Source organism: Scyliorhinus canicula, chromosome 1, assembly GCF_902713615.1.
Source record: "Scyliorhinus canicula chromosome 1, sScyCan1.1, whole genome shotgun sequence".
NCBI lineage: Eukaryota > Metazoa > Chordata > Chondrichthyes > Carcharhiniformes > Scyliorhinidae > Scyliorhinus > Scyliorhinus canicula.
The window spans coordinates 70,546,204-70,566,934 of record NC_052146.1 but is presented as its reverse complement, the minus strand read 5'-3'; the positions used below and the strand labels follow the sequence as shown (position 1 = coordinate 70,566,934).

At 50.9% G+C, this 20,731-nt stretch overlaps 1 protein-coding gene across 1 annotated transcript in view; it reads right to left on the bottom strand.

The window, feature by feature from the left end:
- Window positions 1-4,730: 4,730 nt before the first annotated feature.
- The window catches only part of LOC119963670 (peptidyl-prolyl cis-trans isomerase FKBP8-like), an 84,051-nt gene continuing 68,050 nt past the window's right edge, over window positions 4,731-20,731 (bottom strand). The window contains exons 8-9 of the mRNA XM_038792991.1: window positions 18,052-18,161; window positions 4,731-5,174 (exon numbers count right to left, since the gene is read on the bottom strand). Of these exons, the coding sequence (XP_038648919.1) occupies window positions 18,084-18,161 (78 nt within the window). The 3' untranslated portion in view covers window positions 4,731-5,174; window positions 18,052-18,083. The remainder of the gene's footprint in view (window positions 5,175-18,051; window positions 18,162-20,731) is intronic.

Sequence of the window (20,731 nt, the reverse complement as noted above, 5' to 3'; positions counted from 1 at the left end):
CCTTGCAGGAGAGCACATAATAGTAATAACAACAAATGTGAGCGGCTAGCCTATTAAACAGACATTTCTTGTCTAGAAAACAATTGTGCCGACGACGTACTGGACCGTCAATTTATCTGCAGTTCACCTATTCACAACAGGATAGAGCAGAGTGGGTGGTCAGAGTGCTATCAGATTAATATGAAGTTTTACTGTTGATCTTCAAGGCACCTGTCTGCAAAGGCTTGCAAATAGATGTGCCTCAGCAAAAGATAGATCCATCGGACAGTGCTAAATGGAAAAGATTGGCTACCTGTTGTGTTCGGTGTTCGATGTCTCGCAAGGAATCTACCAAACAACTTGTGACTTGTCCAAACGAGGATCTTTATTGAATCACACTTGGTACGATAGCGATCTGAGCAAGCTATCATGGAGTTTCTTTGTGCTCCCCTGGAGACACACCTAGGCACGACTGCCGACTTGTACGTCTTATAACCATCTCTCGATCACTGGATGTGCCCGCACTTGTATGTGAGTACCTTTCACATGACCCCTTTCTTGCGATCACATGATGAGTCTGTACCGCAACCTGCTGGTTGGAGGTCGCACCACCAGTCATCTACAATGTTGCATACAGGCATATCACCACAGCCCCTTCCTCAGAAAACATTAATGTTTGTTTACAATCGTAACATTTTTAATTTTATACATTTGTGATATGTTTAATTAATGTAAGCAAGTTTAACTAGGGTGTCCATAAGCATGATATGTCTGGCCAGTGCCTGTCTCTTTTGTGCATGTCATTGTGCCTCCCTTACGGGATCACCCTTGTTATCATGTGGGCTGTTGCCAGCCTTTTCGAAGACTAGTTTGCATGCCAGCCTCTTGTTTCTTCTCCTCTTTGCTCTGTGTCTTCGGAAGACCTATGTCCATGATTGCCACGTGTGCGTCACCAGCCTCTTTCTTTTGCGCTTCTTGCTACAACACTATTTGCTACTTCTCCATGTGTTTTCTGTTTCTTTTGCCTCTGGTTTATCAGTCATGATCTTACCTATTTTACTTTTGTCAGTGGGATGAACTAGCACTCTCAGTCTTCCCCTCTGTCTCCTTCTTGTTTTGGCAATTGGTTTGCTAATTCGTTTGTGTTTATGTTGAGGCTTGGCAACCTCTGATTCGGTGCTGGTCTGCACCCCATGTATGGAGGTCTGCAGAGTCATCACTGGGTTGGGTGACCACGCCCATTTCTGCAGTCTCAACGGGATGTTGGAGCAGCTCGGTTTCTGGTGCCTGGATGGAGGTTAAATCTATGGCACCAGGTGCCGCCCCTTCTTGGCTCGCTGGAGCATTGCTCAGTGGCTCCTCTTCACTCAAAATAAATATGCTTATACTCTCTAGTCATGATGATCCAGATGCTGCGACAGCATGGTCCTGTTCACTAATATATGATTGATCTGTTGAGCTGCTAGCGAGATAGTCATCAGGTCCTCCGCTGTTTCATTCTCGGGGTCGTCAATCTGTTCAACATCAGAGTTTCTCTCATCATGCGCATCATCAATGTCTTCCCATTCATCTTCAGTATCCTCGATGATCAGGGAATCGACTACCGGAATCATTTCAGAGGCCTGAAACAATTCACCAGGTTTTTGGGTATGCATATGGAACATGCATCTCTTAAATGTCTCATTCTTTTGGGGGGAGCAATGCCGGTCAAAGTACCTAATGACTTCATCGTATCTCTTGCTATCCTTCTCATTGTCGAATGCAAATGTATTATACAGTTCAATTGCTTGTGGACCTGCCACCGTTAGCAGCAATGCTATTCGCTTTTCATCAGGTTCTGCCTGCAGACCTAGCGCTGAAACACAGGGTTTGGACTGCTGCTTGAAGAGTCACCAGTTTTCATCTACATTGCCGGATATCTGAAGGCGGTGGGGGCCTTCAGTCATTCCATCTCGCGCTTCAGTGTCTTCCAGTGCATTGAGTCACCACAGGCTGCAGTTCACCAGGTTGGTCTGACTGCCAAATTCGTAACTTTGTCACTGCCATCGTTATCTTCAAATCTTCAGCACTCTGGTGCCATGTTGTTTCTGATGTTCAATGTCTAGCAAGGAATCTACCAAACGACTTGTGACTTGTCCTAAGCAGGATCTTTATTGAATTACACGTGGTAAGATAACAATCTGTTGCAGAAAAAAGCTATCATGGAGTTTCTTTGTACTCCCCTGGAACTACACCTCGGCCTGACTGTCCACTTGTACATCTTATAACCATGATCGCCAGATGTGCCCGCATTTATATGTGAGTGCCTTGTCACATGAGCCCTGTCTGAAGACCGCATGGTGGGCCTGAACCGCCACCTGCTGGTTGGAGGGCGCACCATCAGCTATCTACAATGTTGCTTACAGGCGTATCACCACACCTGTCACATCATCACAATCACGCTTCCATCTTATGTTGCCCTCTGCTGCTCTATTTGAGTCAGCAGCACACAGCGGGGTTCCGAGCTGCATTTCTCTTTGGGCACTCGGATTGCTCACTGCTCCACACAATCTGCTGATGTTTGTAATTGGACAGCTAATTAATCACCTCCCAGAAAAGTAAGCCAGTGGAATGAGGATCCAGATGTTGATTCCTCAACATCATGGCAAAATTCAGCTGTGTTTCCACGTTGTGAAGCCTCAGGCAGGTTACTACTTGGAATCGATGTCTGTAGAAAACTTTGGTTTTATTCTGGTTACTATACATTCTTCCTACTCCGCAAAGGGTCTCCTACACCGGGCCCACACCAGGGACGGGGTATATCACAGCAGTCCTAGGAATGGGGGGTTAGCCCCGCACCCTCATCTAAGTAGATCGTATTCAGGGGAGGCCACAGGGACTCTGGTGTTGCAGATGCGTGGGCCTCCCTGTAGGGTTAGAACACATGTACCTTGTACTTCTGCCTTATTGGCAATCACGGTGATCACAGTGCAAGTGGCCACTATCTAAGTAAGCTTGGTGAGTTGCTACAGTGTATCATGGTGACATGATAAAGTTTTTCCCTACACAGGCTTCCCAGGACTAATATCATACTTATTCAAAGATAGCCCTAAACGTATGACGTTTATAGGGGCAGCAGGGTAGCATGGTGGTTAGCATAAATGCTTCACAGTTCCAGGGTCCCAGTTTCGATTCCCGGCTGGGTCACTGTCTGTGTGGAGTCTGCACGTCCTCTCCCTGTGTGCGTGGGTTTCTTCCGGGTGCTCCGGTTTCCTCCCACAGTCCAAAGATGTGCGGGTTAGGTGGATTGGCCATGATAAATTGCCCGTAGTGTCCTAATAAAAGTAAGGTAATGGGGGGGGTTGTAGGGTTACGGGTATAGGGTGGATACGTGGGTTTGAGTGGGGTGATCATGGCTCGGCACAACATTGAGGGCCGAAGGGCCTGTTCTGTTCTGTGCTGTACTGTTCTATGTTCTATGTATGAGGGATTTTTAAAGAAAGAGAACTTCCAGTCATTAAGTCTGGGAGGTGGTGGCGCTGTGGTATTGTCACTGGATTAGTAATCCAAAGACCCAGGGTAATGCTCTAGGGACCTTGGACTCCCACCATGCTATGGAATGCGATGGCGGCATGTTAGCACCATGGTTAGCACTGTTCCTTCACAGCGTTAGGGTCCCAGGTTCAATTCCCGGCTTGGATCACTGTCTGTGCAGAGTCTGCACATTCTCCCTGTGTCTGCGGGGTTTCCTCCGGGTGCTCTGGTTTCCTCCCAAAAGGCCCCCAAGACGTGCTGTTAGACAATTTGGACATTCTGAAATCTCCGTGTACTTGAACAGGCGCTGGAATGTGGCGACTAGGGGCTTTTCACAGTAACTTCATTGCAGTGTTAATGTAAGCCTACTTGTGACAATAAAGATTATTATAATTTGAATTCAATAAAAATCTGGAATTAAAAGTCTAATGGTGACCATGAATCCATTGTCGTAAAAACCCATTTGATTCACTAATTCCCTTCAGGGAAGGAAAACAGTGATCCTTACCTGGTCTGGACTACATATGATTTCAGATCCACAGCAATATGGTTGACTCTTAAATGCCCTCGGGGATGTGCAACAAATGCTGACCCAGCCAGCATTGCCCACATACCATGAACAAATAAAAAAAGTAAAAGTAACACTGGGAACAATTCCAAACATATTTTATTGAATTCAACATTGTGGTATATTTAAATATTTACACCCGTCATGAACAGGCTCTTTACAGAAAGGAATTGCATCATTTTGAAGCAAAATGCACACACACACACAGATAGTGTCTGAAGGACCATTCAATTAATATAATTAATGTATAAAATAAATCATGGCTTTGATATGGATTGGGCAGACAAACATAAAATGCTTAAGAAATTGGTGTGAATATGGATTGAAGGAAAAAAGCCTTTTTAAAATATCAGCCCAACGTTTATTAAACGATTTTGCCAAAATGCTGCACAGAGAATAATGGATACCTGGTACAATTTAATAGAGATGACTGAATAACTAATTACAGAAAAATGATTAAACATTGGCATTGAGTTACATAGGAATGAGTGAACAAATGGTATGAAGTTGCATATAGTGGATGGGAAGAAATTACATTGAGAATGCTACATAGCTGAACCAACTATGCAGCTATGATAAATTAACCAGGAATAGATACATTTCTACTTCATTAAGTAAATAATCTGTTCAGTACGAACATTATCTTTTATTCTGGTCTGTGCCCCTTCTCTCTTTCTCTCTCTCGACGAGATATTCGGTGTAGAAGCAAGGTATCTGATCCACAAGATGTTCAGTCCAGGTATAGATATATGTTCAGTCAAGTAATTGTTTAGTCTAGCAAGTAACTCCAGGCGTAGATTCAGATGAGTGGATTTACATAACAGCTTAATAATTACTCTTCTTGGTAGATTGTAGGCTAGGTGTTGCTGATGGCTACGTTAGTCAACAAACTGGGAATTTGTAAGACACTCCTTTATCCATTGTCTTAATTGGGGCATTGAACAAGTTAAAATCAAATTATAGGAACGGACAGAGGCATATCACACAAAATGTTAAGTATTCATCCACTAATGGTGTTAAGAGGAATTTCTAGTTTTCTCAGTCTGAACACAGTAATACCTTTAAGAGGAGTAGATGTATCTCCTAATGCATGCATTAGAATATTTCTGAGAATCTGAGAAATAAAGTGACAATGGTTAATCAAGAAGAAAAATACAATTCACGAGATCATGTGGCCCCTATAACTGTTCAGACATTCCGTCAATGACAAAGATATTTTATCCAAATGCACTGTTTTACACAAATATGATTTGCTATGCAGTTACTGATATAAATAACACTTAATTTGTGTCCACACTGGTCTTGTCTGGCTCGATATCCCAGAATGAGATATATTTGTTCTCAGTACAGCAGCGAGGCATTGGTTTCATACCTCAAGCTTATAGCTATCAAGGGAGGGAGTTGAGTATCATGCTTGCAGCATTAGTTCCCCCAGTTATGGGGCTGGATTTTCCAGTCCCCCAGCTGCATGTTTCTCGGCAGCACACCATTTGCTAGCAGTGGGACTCTCTACTCCCGCCACTCCTCAATGGGATTTCCCATTGAAGCTATCCCACCCCGCCGGGAAACTCACGGGCAGTTGTCTACTTCCGGTGGGAAAAGTGAATCACAGCTGCCGGAGAATTACAGCTATGGAATCTGAAGTGAAACTGTGTGTGGTAGTATGACTAGGGGTATTACGGTACCTGGGAGTGTGAGCTGCCATTGGTGCAGAGTACTCGCTGCCCATTGGCCCAGGTATCGTGTGCCCCTTATCCCTATTGGCTAAGAGGAAGGTAGCTCCGCCTATGAAGCGGGGTATAAGAACCCGTGTTCCCCGTCAGCCAGCCATTTTCCTGTATGTCTGCTGCCGGGCTCACTTCTTGCTAATTAAAGCCTTTCGTTTCGGACTTCACCTACGTTTCGTGTCCATTGATTGTGCATCAATTTAATTAGCACGATTTAAAGGATGGAGCTTCGCATCAAGCCGGAGTGTCTTCGACTCAGCCCTCACGCAGCAAATGCAACAGTCGCATTTAAGCATTGGCTGGCTTGCTTCAATAGTTACCTGAGCACAGCGGAAAACGTCCCGACGAGGGAGCAGAAATTCCACTCGTGCGTCGGCACCGCCGTGTACACGCTCAGAGGACACGACAGACTAAGACGCGGCTATGGACTTACTCAAAGGACATATCATACGGCCGGTGAACCAAGTCTACGCTCGGCACTTACTGGCCACGAGACAGCAAATACCTGGTGAGTCCCTGGACGAATTTTACCGTGCCCTCCTCGTGCTAGGGAGGAACTGCGGCTGCCCACAGGTGTCGGCTGCTGAACATACCAAACTTCTGATTCGAGACGCCTTCGTTGCAGGTATGCAGTCCTCGCAGATCCGCCAAAGACTGTTGGAGAGAGAAACTTTAAGCCTCACGGAGGCACGGGCCTCGCCTCCTCCCTAGATGTTGCGAATTGTAACGCCCGCGCGGCGGCCGCCTGGGTAGCGTGGAACTTGACCTCTCTCACCCCCATGGACTCAGAACCCTCCCAGGCCTGCGCCGCAGGGCTCCCCAAAAAACTCGCGGGGCTCCGCTGCTATTTTTGCGGCCAGGCAAAGCACCCCCGTCAGCGATGCCCAGCCCGTTCCGCAACCTGCAAGGGCTGCGGTAAGAAGGGCCACTTTGTGGCCGTTTGACTTCCCCCCCGCTCTCCTCAGGGGCCCCGTACGGACCTCGCTGCCCCCACTCCCCATCGCCACGTGCGATCCCCAGGCACCGCCATTTTTACACCCCCGACGCCATGTGCGACCCCCGGGCGGCACCATTTTGGATCCCCGACTCCACGTGCAGGGGACGGGCACCGCCATTATGTCCACCCCCCACCATGTGCGGCCGACGGGGGCCGCCATCTTGGATCGCCACCGAGGATCCCGCGGGTGACTACTTCCTGCCTGATGACGACTCTGAATATCTGCCACGACTCGCCTCAGTCACATTGGACCAGTCGCGGCCTCGTACCCTCTCCACAGCGACCATGAAGATTCTGCCCAACGGCCACGAGACAAGCTGCCTGCCGGACTCCGGGAACACAGAGAGTTTCGTCCACCCCGCCACGGTAAGACGCTGTGCTCTTCCTGTCTACCCGGTTACGCAAAAAATCACTCTGACCTCCGGTTCTCACTCGGTACAGATCACGGGGTGCTGCATAGTGGACCTCACGGTCCAGGGGAGGGAGTTTAAAAACTACAAGCTATTCGTCCTCCCTCACCTCTGCCTGGCAGCACTCCTGGGGTTAGACTTCCAGTGTAGCCTCCAGAGCTCAACATTCAAATTTGGCGGCCCTATACCCCCCGTCACTGTCTGCAGCCTCGAGTCCCTCAAGGTCGATCCCCCATCCTTGTTTGCAAACCTCATCCCGGATTGCAAACCCGCCGCCACCAGGAGCAGACGGTATAGCGCCCAGGACCGGACCTTCATCAGGTCCGAGGTCCAGCGGCTTCTGAAGGAGGGGGTTATCGAGGCTAGCAACAGCCCCTGGCGAGCACAAGTGCTGGTGGTAAAGACCGGGGAGAAGAATAGGATATTCATATACTACAGTCAGACCATCAACAGGTTTACGCAGCTGGATGCGTACCCTCTCCCACGTATCTCCGACCTGGTCAACAGGATCGCGCAGTACAAGGTCTTCTCCACAGTGGACCTCAAGTCTGCCTACCATTAGCTCCCCATCCGCGCGAGTGACCGCAGGTACACTGCGTTCGAAGCGGATGGGCAGCTCTACCACTTTTTAAGGGTTCCCTTCGGTGTCACAAATGGGGTCTCGGTCTTCCAACGAGAGATGGACCAAATGGTCGACCAATACGGTTTAAGGGCCACCTTCTCGTATCTTGATAACGTCACCATCTGCAGCCACGACCAGCAGGACCACGACACCAACCTCCGAAAATTCCTCTGAACCGCAAAACTCCTGAACCTGACCTACAACAAGGACAAATTTGTGTTTAGCACTGACCGTCTAGCAATCCTCAGCTACGTAGTGCGTAACGGAGTGATAGGCCCCGACCCGGAATTCATGTGCCCCCTGATGGAGCTCCCCCTTCCCCGCTCCCCTTAAGCCCTCAACGCTGTCTGGGCTTCTTTTCATATTACGCCCAGTGGGTCCCCAATTACGCAGACAAAGCCCGTCCCCTCTTCCAATCAGCCATGTTTCCCCCTGTCGATGGAGGCCCGCCAGGCCTTTAGCCCCATCAAAGCAGATATTGCAAAGGCCACGATGCGAGCTATCGATGAGTCCCTCCCCTTCCAGGTCGAGAGCGACGCGTCCGATGTAGCTCTGGCGGCCACCCTCAATGAAGCGGGCAGACCCGTGGCCTTCTTCTCCCATACCCTCCACACTTCCGAAATCCGCCACTTTTCGGTCGAGAATGAAGCACAGGCCATAGTAGAAGCTGTGCGACATTGGAGGCACTATCTGGCCAGCAGGAGGTTCACCCTCCTCACAGACCAACGGTCAGTGGCCTTCATGTTCGACAACGCACAGAGGGGCAAGATAAAGAACGACAAGATCTTGCGGTGGAGGATCGAACTGTCCACCTACAACTACGGCATCTTGTATCGGCCTGGGAAGCTAAACAAGCCTCCCGATGCCCTATCCCGCGGCACCTGTGCCAACGCACAAGTGGACCGCCTTCGAACCCTCCACGCGGACCTCTGCCACCCGGGGGTCACCCGCTTCTTCCACTTTATAAAGACCCGCAACCTGCCCTACTCCATCGACGAGGTCAGGACAGTAACTAGGCACTGCGACATCTGCGTGGAGTGCAAACCGCACTTCTACCGCCCCGAACAAGTGCATCTGATAAAGGCTTTCTGTCCCTTTGAACGTCCCAGCATGGACTTCAAAGCTCCCCTCCCCTCTACCAACTGCAACACGTACTTCCTCAACGTGACTGATGAGTACTCCCGCTTCCCGTTCGCCATACCCTGCCCCGACATGACCACAACCTCCATCATCAAAACCCACCACACCATTTTCTCCCTGTTCGGGTTCCCCACTTACATTCATAGCGATCGGGGGTCCACCTTTATGACTGACGAGCTGCGTCAATTCCTGCTCAGCAGGGGCATCGCCTCCAGCAGGACGACCAGTTACAACCCCAGGGGTAATGGACAGGTCGAGAGGGAGAACGGTACTGTCTGGAAGACCGTCCTGCTGGCCCTATGGTCCAGAAATCTCCCAATCTCCCGCTGGCAAGAGGTCCTCCCAGACGCCCTCGATTAAATCCGGTCACTTCTTTGTACATCCACTAACCAAACGCCTCACGACCGCCTTCTTGTTTTTCCCAGGAAGTCTTCCTCAGGGACACCGCTCCCGACCTGGCTGGCTACCCCCGGGCCCATCCTGCTCTGGAAACATGTGCGGGTGCACAAGCCGGACCCGTTGGTAGAGAGGGTCCAGCTGCTCCACGCGAACCCGCAGTACGCGTATGTGGAGTACCCAGACGGCTGACAGGACACGGTCTCCCTACGAGATCTGGCGCCCGCCAGATCCCGGCTACCCCCCCCCCCGGTGCCAGCGCCCCCAACCCCAACTGTCCCTGGCAGGCCCCCCCCCCCCCCCGCCACCTTTACATGCGCTGCCTAGTAGACAGGACGCCCCTCCCCCGGCCTGGTCCCCGCTAGCTCCAACTAGGGTAGGGGTACGGACGCAGCCGCATGAACAGGATCATTGCTCCCGGAGTCACGGATGACCACCACTCAACGTCGCCAGCACAACTCCGCAGGTCGCACAGGACGTCCAAGGCACCCGATCGGCTGAACTGTTGATGTACTCTTGTTTTTGCTTGTTCTCTATTTTTTTCTGTTCTCCAAACTGTACATAGTTACTGTGTCTTGACTTAACCCTGTAAATAGTTGCGGGCCAGTGGGCAGCCACCAGTGAAAAGGTATGATCCAACATCACTAGTCATACTACCAGTCTCTTATATACTCGCACAGGACACACCCCCCCCTCTCCATGTCCGAATTCCCCGTACGCACCCCCCCCCCCCCCCCCCCCCCCCCCCCCCCGGTTCCTTTCTCAACAACGGGTGAATGTGGTAGTATGACTAGGGTATTACGGTACCTGAGAGTGTGAGCTGCCATTGGTGCAGAGGACTCGCTGCCCATTGGCCCAGGTATCGTGTGCCTCTTATCCCTATTGGCTAAGTGGAAGGTAGCTCCGCATTACGAGGCGGGGTTTAAGAACCCGTGTTCCCCGGCAGCCAGCCATTTTCCTGTACGTCTGCTGCCGGGCTCACTTCTTGCTAATTAAAGCCTTTCGTTTCGGACTTCACCTACGTTTCGTGTCCATTGATTGTGCATCACTGTGGTACAAAGTTGCACATCAACAAAGGGCAGGCAGCTGAAGGCCTCCGAACCCCAGGGAGACCCCCACGAGTGCCGTTCCATCTGGTCCCCATTTGTGGGGACCTGTGCTGACCAGCACTCACCCGAGATCTGCAAGACAAAGAAGATAAATCCCAAAGGCTCAGATACCTCGGGAATCTGCACATTAGAGTGAGGCTAGCTGTCTCGCTCTAATATGCAGATTTGCGAAAAAGTGATCCCACCCACAATGGGTAGGATTTACACTGTAACGTTTCACGATCACGATGGATCTCGCAAGGCGTTGCAAACTGGGTAGATCCCAGGAGCGCGGTCTCCCAGCTTTTATCGGCCATGCTGCGCCACAGAGAGCTGCCTTTCTGGCGCAGCATGGCCATTGGATCACGCCCTATATATACCTTTATTATTCGACGGGGCAAGTTGAATATAGCTTAGCAGTTACAACACAGGCAGGAGAGTACAAGCTAAATGTTTGCAGTTACACATGGGGCAGGACTGAATCAGACATAAATGCATGTATAATTACCATTGCTGTCTGGATCAGGCAGTAAGAACATAGGCTTAATTGTACCAAATATGTTGAGAAGAGATGCAGCAAAGTTACAACAGTTAATTGGAGGGAGGCAATAGAAGTTATAGACTGAATTGAGCAGCTACATGTTGGTTAGGGTTTTCCACTTTGTGGATGTGGTGAATTCATACTGTATTGTAATTCACACTGTATTGTATTGTTATAGTATTATGTCCTTGTGGGCTCTGTCTGTGAGCCGTTGCACAGCTCTGCCCATAGGGGGAGATGAGGAGCTTGTACAGGACTCCACCCTTGGCTCCGCCCATGGCCCCTCACACTACCGGAAGTATAAAGTGCTGCAGCCGTGTGAGCCTGCCCTCAGTTCTTCTGGTCGCAGGCAAGCTCAGTTGTAAGTCTATTAAAACCACAGTTTACTTCCAATCGTGTTCCGAGTGAATTGATGGTCGCATCAATTTAATAGTCTTAGAAAACTTGAAGAAAACTACTATGGAATCAGCCCTCAAACCTGATCGACTAGAACTCGACCCGCAGGCTGCAGAGGCGAAGTAAATCTTCCTACACTGGCTTCAAGCACATCCGAGACTACAGAGGAGCAGAAACTCAGCCTACTGCACGCACGGGTGAGCCATCGCATCTTTACGCAACTCAATTGTACCACCTCATATACTGACGCCCTTGCTATGCTCGACCGATTGTACGTGCGGCCGATAAACGAGGTCTACGCGCGGCACATTTTCACTACCCGCCGCCAACGCCCCGCAGAGTCGCTGGAAGACTTCCTGCGCGACTTAAAAGCACTTGCTCGGGACTGCAACTTTGGGGCTGTTAAGGCCTCCCAGCATATGGAACTCGCTGTCCGTGATGTATACGTTGCAGGGCTCAGGCCTAACTATGTGCGCCAGCGACTACTTCAGAAAGCGGCCCAGAACTTGGAGGACACGGCAGAGTTAGCAACTACTATGGAGGTCGCGTTCCGAAGTCTAAACTCGTTCCCCGCGGACCAAGCAACCCCATCGTGGACCCCCGACCAGCGACTGCCCCAGGCTTGCGCCGCGTGGCCACCCACACACTATGGAGCGCCAGTGTGCCATTTTTGTGGCCAGCCCCAACACCCACGGCAGCACTGCCCGGCCCGCAACGCGACCTGCAGCAGCTGCGGTCGCAAAGGACATTATTCCAGAGTATGCCTGGCGAAGTCGAAACTTTCTAACTCCCCCGCAGTCCAGAGCACTCACCCCCCCAACTCGCAGGCCCGCAGAGCCCGTAATGCTGCAGCGTGTATGCCGACTCCGCCTCCACCCGACGTGTGACTCATGGGGGCCGCCATCTTGGCAATCCTCCTCCACGCGGCCAGCCACGTGCGAGTCATGGGGGCCGCCATCTTGGACGCCATCTTCCTCGCCGCCCGCCACGTGCGATCCACGGGGCGGCCATCTTGGACGTCATCTTCTTCATCACTCGCCACATGCGATCAACGGGGGCCGCCATCTTGGCCATCAACTGAAGTTCACCTCGACGACTACGACCTCAGCGGACAGTCATCACGGGGCCACTCCAGCACTGCTGATCGAGCCGCCGACTACCCGCAACGCAACGCAGTCACGTTGGACCAGTCGCGTCCGAAGCACCTCCAGAGCTCAACGATGTCCGTTCGAATCAACGGGTACAAGACACCGTGCCTCTTCGACTCAGGGAGCACCGAGAGCTTCGTACATCCTGACCTGGTAAGACGCTGCTCGCTCCCTATCTTCCCTGCACGGCAAACTATCTCCCTCGCCTCGGGTTCGCACTCGGTCCACATACAAGGGCGCACCGTCGCGACTGTAACGATTCAGGAAGCCAGCTACTCTAATTTCCAGCTGTACATACTCCCCAACCTCTGCGCCCCACTCTTACTCGGGCTCGATTTCCAATGTAATCTCAAGAGCCTCCTCACACTCAGCTTCGGCGGACCCCTACCTCCACTCACTATTTGCAGTTTAGCGACCCTAAAAATCGACCCCCCTCCGCTCTTCACTAACCTGACGGCTAACTGTAAACCAGTAGCCACTCGCAGCAGGTGGTACAGCCTGCAGGATAGAGTATTCATCAGAGCCGAAGTCCAGCGGCTCCTGCGCGAGGGAGTCATAGAGGCCAGTAACAGCCCCTGTAGAGCACAGGTGGTGGTCGTCAAGACCGTGGAAAAGTTCCGAATGGTGGTTGATTATAGCCAAACCATTAACTGGTGAATACTCTATCCTGCAGGCTGTACCGCTGCGAGTGGCTACTGGTTTACAGTTAGCCGTTAGATTAGCGAAGAGTGGAGGGGGGGTTGATTTTTAGAGTCGCTAAACTGCAGATAGTGAGTGGAGGTAGGGGTCCGCCGAAGCTGAGTGTGAGGCTCTTGGGATTACATTGGAAATCGAGCCCGAGTAAGAGTGGGGCGTAGAGGTCGGGGAGTACGTAAATTAGAGTAGCTAGTGCCCTGAATCGTTAGGGTCGCGACGATGCGCCCTTGTATGTGGACCGAGTGCGAGCCCGAGGCGAGGGAGATAGTTTGCCGTGCAGGGAAGATAGGGAGCGAGCAGCGTCTTACCAGGTCAGGATGCACGAAGAGGCACGGTGTCCTGTACCCGTTGATTTTAACAGACATCATCACGCTCTGGAGGTGTTTCGGACGCGACTGGTCCAACGTGACTGCGTTGAGTTGCGGGTAGTCGGCGGCTCGATCAGCAGTGCTGGAGTAGCCCTGTGATGACTGTCCGCTGAGGTCGTAGTCGTCGAGGTGAACTTCGGTTGATGGCCAAGATGGCAGCCCCCGTTGATCGCACATGGCGGGTGATGAAGAAGATGGCGTCCAAGATGGCCGCCCGATGGATCGCACGTGGCGGGCGGCAAGGAAGATGGCGGCCCCCATGACTCGCACATGGCCGGCCGCGTGGGGGAGGATTGCCAAGATGGCGGCCCCCATGAGTCGCACGTGTCGGGCGGAGTCGGCAGAAACGCTGCAGCATTACGGGGTCTGCGGGCCTGCGAGTTGGGGGGGGGGGGCGAGTGCTCTGGGCTGCGGGGGAGCTAGAAAGTTTTGATTTCACCAGGCATACTCGGGCATAGTGTCCTTTGCGACTGCAGCTGCTGCAGGTGGCGTTGCGGGCCGGGCAGTGCTGCCGTGGATGTTGGGGCTGGCCACAAAAATGGCACGCTGGTGCTCCATAGTGGGTGGGTGGCCGCCCGGCGCAGGCCTGGGGCAGCCGCTGGTCGGGGGCCCATGATGGGGTCGCTTGGTCAGCGGGGAATGAGTTTAGACTTCGGAACGCGACCTCCATAGTAGTTGCCAGCTCTACCGTGTCCTCCAAGTTCTGGGTCCCTTTCTCAAGTAATTGCTGGCGCACATAGTTAGACCTGAGCCCCGCAACGTATACATCACGGACAGCGAGTTCCATATGCTGGGAGGCTGTTACAGCCTGAAAGTTGCAGTCCCGAGCAAGGGCTTTTAAATCGCGCAGGAAGTCCTCTAGCGACTCTGCGGGGCGCTGGCGGCGGGTAGTGAAAATGCGCCACGCCTAGACCTCGTTTACGTACAATCGATCGAGCATTGCAAGGACCTCAGTATAGGAGTTGGTACAATTGAGTTGCATAGAGATGCAATGGCTCACCCGTGCGTGCAGTAGACTGAATTTCTGCTCCTCTGCAGTCTCGGATGTGCTTGATTCAGCCAGGTAGGCCTTGAAACACCGAAGCCAGTGTAGGAAGATTTCCTTCACCTCTGCAGCCTGCGGGTCGAGTTCTAGTCGATCAGGTTTGAGGGCTGATTCCATAGTAGTTTTCTTCAAGTTTTCTAAGACTATTAAATTGATGCGACCATCAATTCACTCGGAACACGATTGGAAGTAAACTGTGGTTTTAATAGTCTTACAACTGAGCCTGCCTGAGACCAGAAGAACTGAGGGCAGGCTCACACGGCTGCAGCACTTTATACTTCCGGTAGTGTGAGGGGCCATGGGCGGAGCCATGGGCGGAGCCATGGGTGGAGCCCTGTACAAGCTCCTCATCTTCCCCTATGGGCAGAGCTGCGCAACGGCTCACAGACAGAGCCCACAAGGACATAATACTCTACAATATAATACAGTGTGAATTACAATACAGTATGAATTCCCCACAATGTGCTATCAGGGAGCAGCACCTTTTCTGTGTGGCAAGGCTGCTGTCCCCTGTCTTGTATTTCAGTAAATACTCCTAATTCCTTCCAACATTTTTTGTTTTGCTTCTTTTATCAGCTTTATCTCCAATTTATTAGCAGCTACTAAAACCTCTCCATCGTGTGGGCTTCTAAATCTAGTGATATTCCTAGCTTGTTCTACAGCTCCCTTTCTTGTTAAGCTACAACCTCCACTTGCCCCCTTCTCTTTTCCAGGACTGCCGCTACATTAGAAGGGCAAGAGCAACAGACATGTGGGAACACCACCACCTGGATGTTCCCCACTAGGCCACTCACCACGCTGACTTGGAAATCTATCACCATTCACCATTCCTTCACTGTTGCTCTGTCAAAATCCTGGAAACCCTTTCCTAACAGCACCGTGGGTGGCCCATATCACATGGACTGCAGCTGTTCAAGAAGACAGCTCACAACCACTGTCTCGAGAGTGCGTGGGCAATAGCCAGTGATGCCCACATCCCATGAATTAATTTTTAAAAAATTTAGAATAGCCATTAATTTTGTCCAATTAAGGGGCAATTTTAGTGTGGCCAGTCCACCTACCTTTCACACCTTTGGGTTGTGGGGGCGAAACCCACGCAAACATGAGAATGTGCAAACTCCACACAGACAGTGACCCGAGGCCGGGATTGAAGCTGGGACCTCGCGCAATGAGGCAGCAGTGCTAACCACTGCGCCACTGTGCTGCTCACATTTTTAAAAAATATAATTTAGAGTACCCAATTACTTTTTTCCAATTCAGGGGCAATTTAGCGTGGCCAATCCACCTACCTTGCACATCTTTGGGTTGTGGAGGTGAAACCCACACAGACACGGGGAGAATGTGCAAACTCCACACGGACAGTGACCCAGGGCCGGGATCTGAACCTGGGTCCTCAGCGCCATAGGGAGCAGTGCTAACCACTGTGTCACCATGCTGCCCCCCCCCATGAATGAATTTTAAAAATAAATAAAAAATTTATTTAATTTAAATAGAGAAATTAGATCAGATTGCCACTGCAGAGCATTCAACTTTAACCCAACCACTTTGCCAATGAAGTCAAACAAGTCTGCCGATACCTGAGACATAAATTGTGAGCATACAGTTGGTATCAGTACACTGCAATAGAGCGACAAAAGTTTCACATTTTGAACTGAATTAAGTTATATTATTTTTTAAATTAAATTTAGAGTACCCAATTATTTTTTTCCAATTAACGGGCAATTTAGCATGGCCGATCCATCTACTCTGCACATCTTTCAGTTGTGGGGGCGAAACCCATGCAAACAGGGGTAGAATGTGCAAACTCCACACGGACAGTGACCCAGAGCCCGGATCGAACCTGGGACCTCGGCGCCGTGAGGCAGCAATGTTCACTACTGCACCACCGTGCTGCCCCAATTAAGTTATATTAAGCTGAAACCAGCTGAGTCAGTGAATCTGCTGATGTATGAGTTTTGTCATACAAAGTCAATTTCAGTTAATATTGCACTGTAATTTAGTGTTGTAGCCATAACTCTGCCTTTTGGCAAAGTAGCACAGTGGTTAGTACTGTTGCCTCACAGTGCCTGGGACCCGGGTTCGATTCCTGACTTGGGTCACTATCTGTGTGGAGTCTGCAAGTTCTCCTGTGTCTGCATGGGTTTCTTCTGGGTGCTCCGATTTCCTCTCCAAAGTCCCAAAAGATGTGCTCGTAAGATGAATTGGACATTCTGAATTCTCCCTCAGTGTACCCAAACAGGCGACGTAGTGTGGTGACTAGAGGATTTTCACAGTAACGTCATTGCAGTGTTACTGTAAGCATACTTGTGACACTAATAAAGATTATTATTTTTTGAGTGCATCTCCCATTGGATATGTGTGATAAGACCATAAGACATAGGAGCAGAATTAGGCCATTCGGTCCATCAAGTATGCTCCGCAATTCAATCATGGCTGATACGTTTCTCATCCCCATTCTCTTCTGCCTTCTTCCCATAACCCCTGCCCCCCTTATTAATCAAGAACCTATCCATCTCTGTCTTAAAGACAGTGATTTGGCCTCCACAACCTTCTGCGGCAAAGAGTTCCACAGAATCACCATATTCTGGCTGAAGAAATTTCTCCTTATCTCAGTTTTAAAGGATCATCTCTTCAGTCTGGCGCTGTTCCCTCGGGTTCTAGTTTTTCGTACTAGTGGAAACATCTTCACCACGTCCACTCTATCTAGGCTTCTCAGTATCCGTTAAGTTTCAATAAGGTCCCCCTCATCCTTCTAAACTCCAATGAGTGCAGACCCAGAGACCTCAACTGAAAATGAAAAAAATGAAAATCACTTATTGTCACGAGTAGGCTTCAATGAAGTTACTGTGAAAAGCCCCTAGTCGCCAATTCCGGCGCCTGTCCAGGGAGGCTGGTACGGGAATCGAACCATGCTGCTGGCCTGCTTGGTCTGCTTTAAAAGCCAGTGATTTAGCCAAGTGAGCTAAACTGCTCCTCATATGACAAGCTCTTCATTCCAATGACCAAAGTCAGGCGAACCGACCTAAAATTTCCCGTCTTCTGCCTCTCTCCCTTCTTAAACAGGTGTGTTACATTAGGAATTTTCCTATCTTCTGGGACCCTCCCTGCCTCCAGTGATTCCTGAAGGATCACCACCAATGCCTACACAATTAAACCCTTGAAATTTACAACATATTTCCATCATTAGCTGTGGGTATTATAACTTGAGAATTTATCAGCTAATCATCCTTATCTTAATGTGTACTCCAGTCAACCTCATTGTCATTTTATAATTTGACTGGGCCTCATGCCTGAGAACATTAACCATTCCTGCAAAATGGATTCCATTAATTAAATAGCACTTATTCTTTTTGAGCACTTTAATGATCAGTTTTGATGATAGTTTTGCTATTTGAAATTTCAATCAATCAGACGTACCTAAATCAGTCTCTGAAAGGTTCAGCAGCTCTTTAAATCTCTTGGCACTCTTCTGGATTTTCCCGTGTTTCTGAATGATTGTTTGTATTTTCAATGTTACTATCTTCAGCCTGTGGCAATAAGAAACAAACTCCTTAGGATAGCCTCCACTAAATATTAGTGATAGCCTAATTCCTTCGACAGTGACTTAAATACAACATTGTTTTTCCCTAAATCTAATTTATCTCCTTCGGTGTGAACAGTTATCGGGCATCTGCTCGCACCATTTCGCTCCCTGGCTTGTATTCTAGAACGACATGTGGATGCATTTCTCCCAGAAAATTACTAATTGTGGTCTCGTTAAATGGCAGCTCGAGGGGCTGAATGGCCTGCTCCTTTTCCTGTGCTCCTATGTGTGTTCTAGATCACAATCCACCCACATTTAGTAATTGTTTTGGAAAAGAGTGGGTTTTGCACAGCCATTGAGATGGGAGGGGCCTAAATACACCGGCAAGCCCAGCTTCATAGAGATTAAATGGCGCCGCAATCTTAAAGGGACAGTAAAGTCCCCATCGCCTCAACCACCATCACTGGCATCGGCTCTTCAGTGTTCCCACCCACCACCATCATCGCTGGCATCAGGGCTTCAGTGCCCCCAACACCCCCCCCCCCCCCCCCCCCCCCCCCCCGCCAAGGAACAAGGCATCAGGACTATCTCCACGGGCCTCCGATCAGGCCCCCCCCCCCCCCCCCCACCAACAATCACCGGCACTAGCGTCCTCCCTTCCACCCCCCCCCCCCCAGATAAGTGACATCCCGCTAAGTGGTGCCATCCCCCATGTCGCATTCATGTCCTGCCCCTTTCAGTCCCCACACCCTCCCCTTGGCAGTAGCAATCTGACACATCATCCTGGTAGTGCCAGTTTGATACTGCCAGGCTGCCAACTGCCCTGCCATGAACCCATTCACCCAGGGGTTACAATGTCCTCAGAGCCCGCCCCCCCCCCCCCCCCCCCCCCCCCAGCGTGGTGGAGACCAGCAGTGATTCATATTGCGCCGGCGGGTGGGAGAAGGATGCTGGGTTCTACACCTTGCGAGATCTAACACAATCTCGTGAGATGTCGCAATGTGTATCCCGCACATTTTGGGTCACATTCTGGCAAGTCTTCACATTAGAGTAAGACAACTAGTCTCACTCTAATATGCGTTCCCGAGATATAACCAAGGCACGGGATCTAACCCGCTCACCTCGGAAACCTCGGGCAAGGGCCTTTCAGTGCTGGTCTCCATAATGGGGATCAGGCAGGGTGGCACTCGTGGGGTTCACATAGATTTTTTTCAATATAAGTTTAGAATACCAAATTCATTTTTCCAATTAAGTGGCAATTTAGCATGGCCAATCCACCTATCCTGCACATCTTTTGGATTGTGAGGGCGGAACCTACGCAAACACTGGGAGAATGTGCAAACTCCACATGGACAGTGACCCAGAGCCGGGAACAAACCTGGGACCTCAGCACATGAGGCAGCAGTGCTATCCACTGTGCCACAATGCTGCCCTGGGGTTTACATAGCTCCATACATAGAAGATAGGAGCAGGAGGAGGCCTTTTGGCCCTTCGAGCCTGCTCCGTCATTTATCACGATCATGGGTGATCATCCAACTCAATAGTTATGGGCTTTCTTCCCATAACCTTTGATCGCGTTCGCCCCAAATGCTATGGGGACGATTCTCCGAGCACCCCGCCGGAGAATCGCCGCAACTGCGCCATAACGCCCTGATGCAGGCGCGCGATTCTCTGAGGTGCAGAGAATCGGCACCATTTGACGCGCCACCGGCCGCGGGCCGCTGGATTCGGCGGGGCCGGCGATTCCCCAGCCCGAATGGGCCGAGCGGATACGACAGAGTCCCGCCGGCGCCGTTCACCCCTGGTCGCTGCCGGCGGGAACTCTGCGCGAAGGGTCTGGAGGGGAGGGGGGCCTCCGATGGGGTCTGGCCTGCGATCGGGGCCCGCCAATCGGCAGGCCGGCCTCCCCCACTCCTCCCGGGCCTACTTTCCTGCACGGCCAGCCCCTGAACACCGACGCCGTGTTGAGTCAGGGAGGGTGCGCTGAAGAGGTCCACCGCGCATGCGCAGTTTGGCGCTGCCCAACTGCGCATGTGCGGGTTGGTGATGCGCCCATTTGGCACCGGGAAGAGAGGCTGGAGCGGCCAGTGAACCACTCCAGCGCCGTTCTGACCCCCTGTGGGGACAGAATCGGTCGTACCGGTGCCCGTTTCGTGCCGTCGGTGCAGCGTTCACGTCGGCGCGAACACTTCATCTCCATTTTGGAGAATCACCCCCTATATCTAGCCACCTCTTGAATATATTCAATGTTAGAATCAACGACTTCCTGTGGTACTGAATTCCACAGGCTCACTTTGGGTGAAGAAATGTCTCCTCATCTCTGTCTGAAATGGTTTACCCTGAATGCTCAGACTGTGACCCCTGGTTCTGGACACACCCACCATCAGGAATATTTTCCCTGCATCTACCCCATCTAGTCCTGTTAGAATTTTATAAGTCTCTATGAGATCCCCCCTCATTCTTCTGAACTCCGGCAAGAACAAACCTAACCTAGTCAATCTCTCCTCATATGACAGTCCTGCCATCCTTAGAATCAGTCTGGCAAACCTTCGTGGCACACCCTCGAGAGCAAGA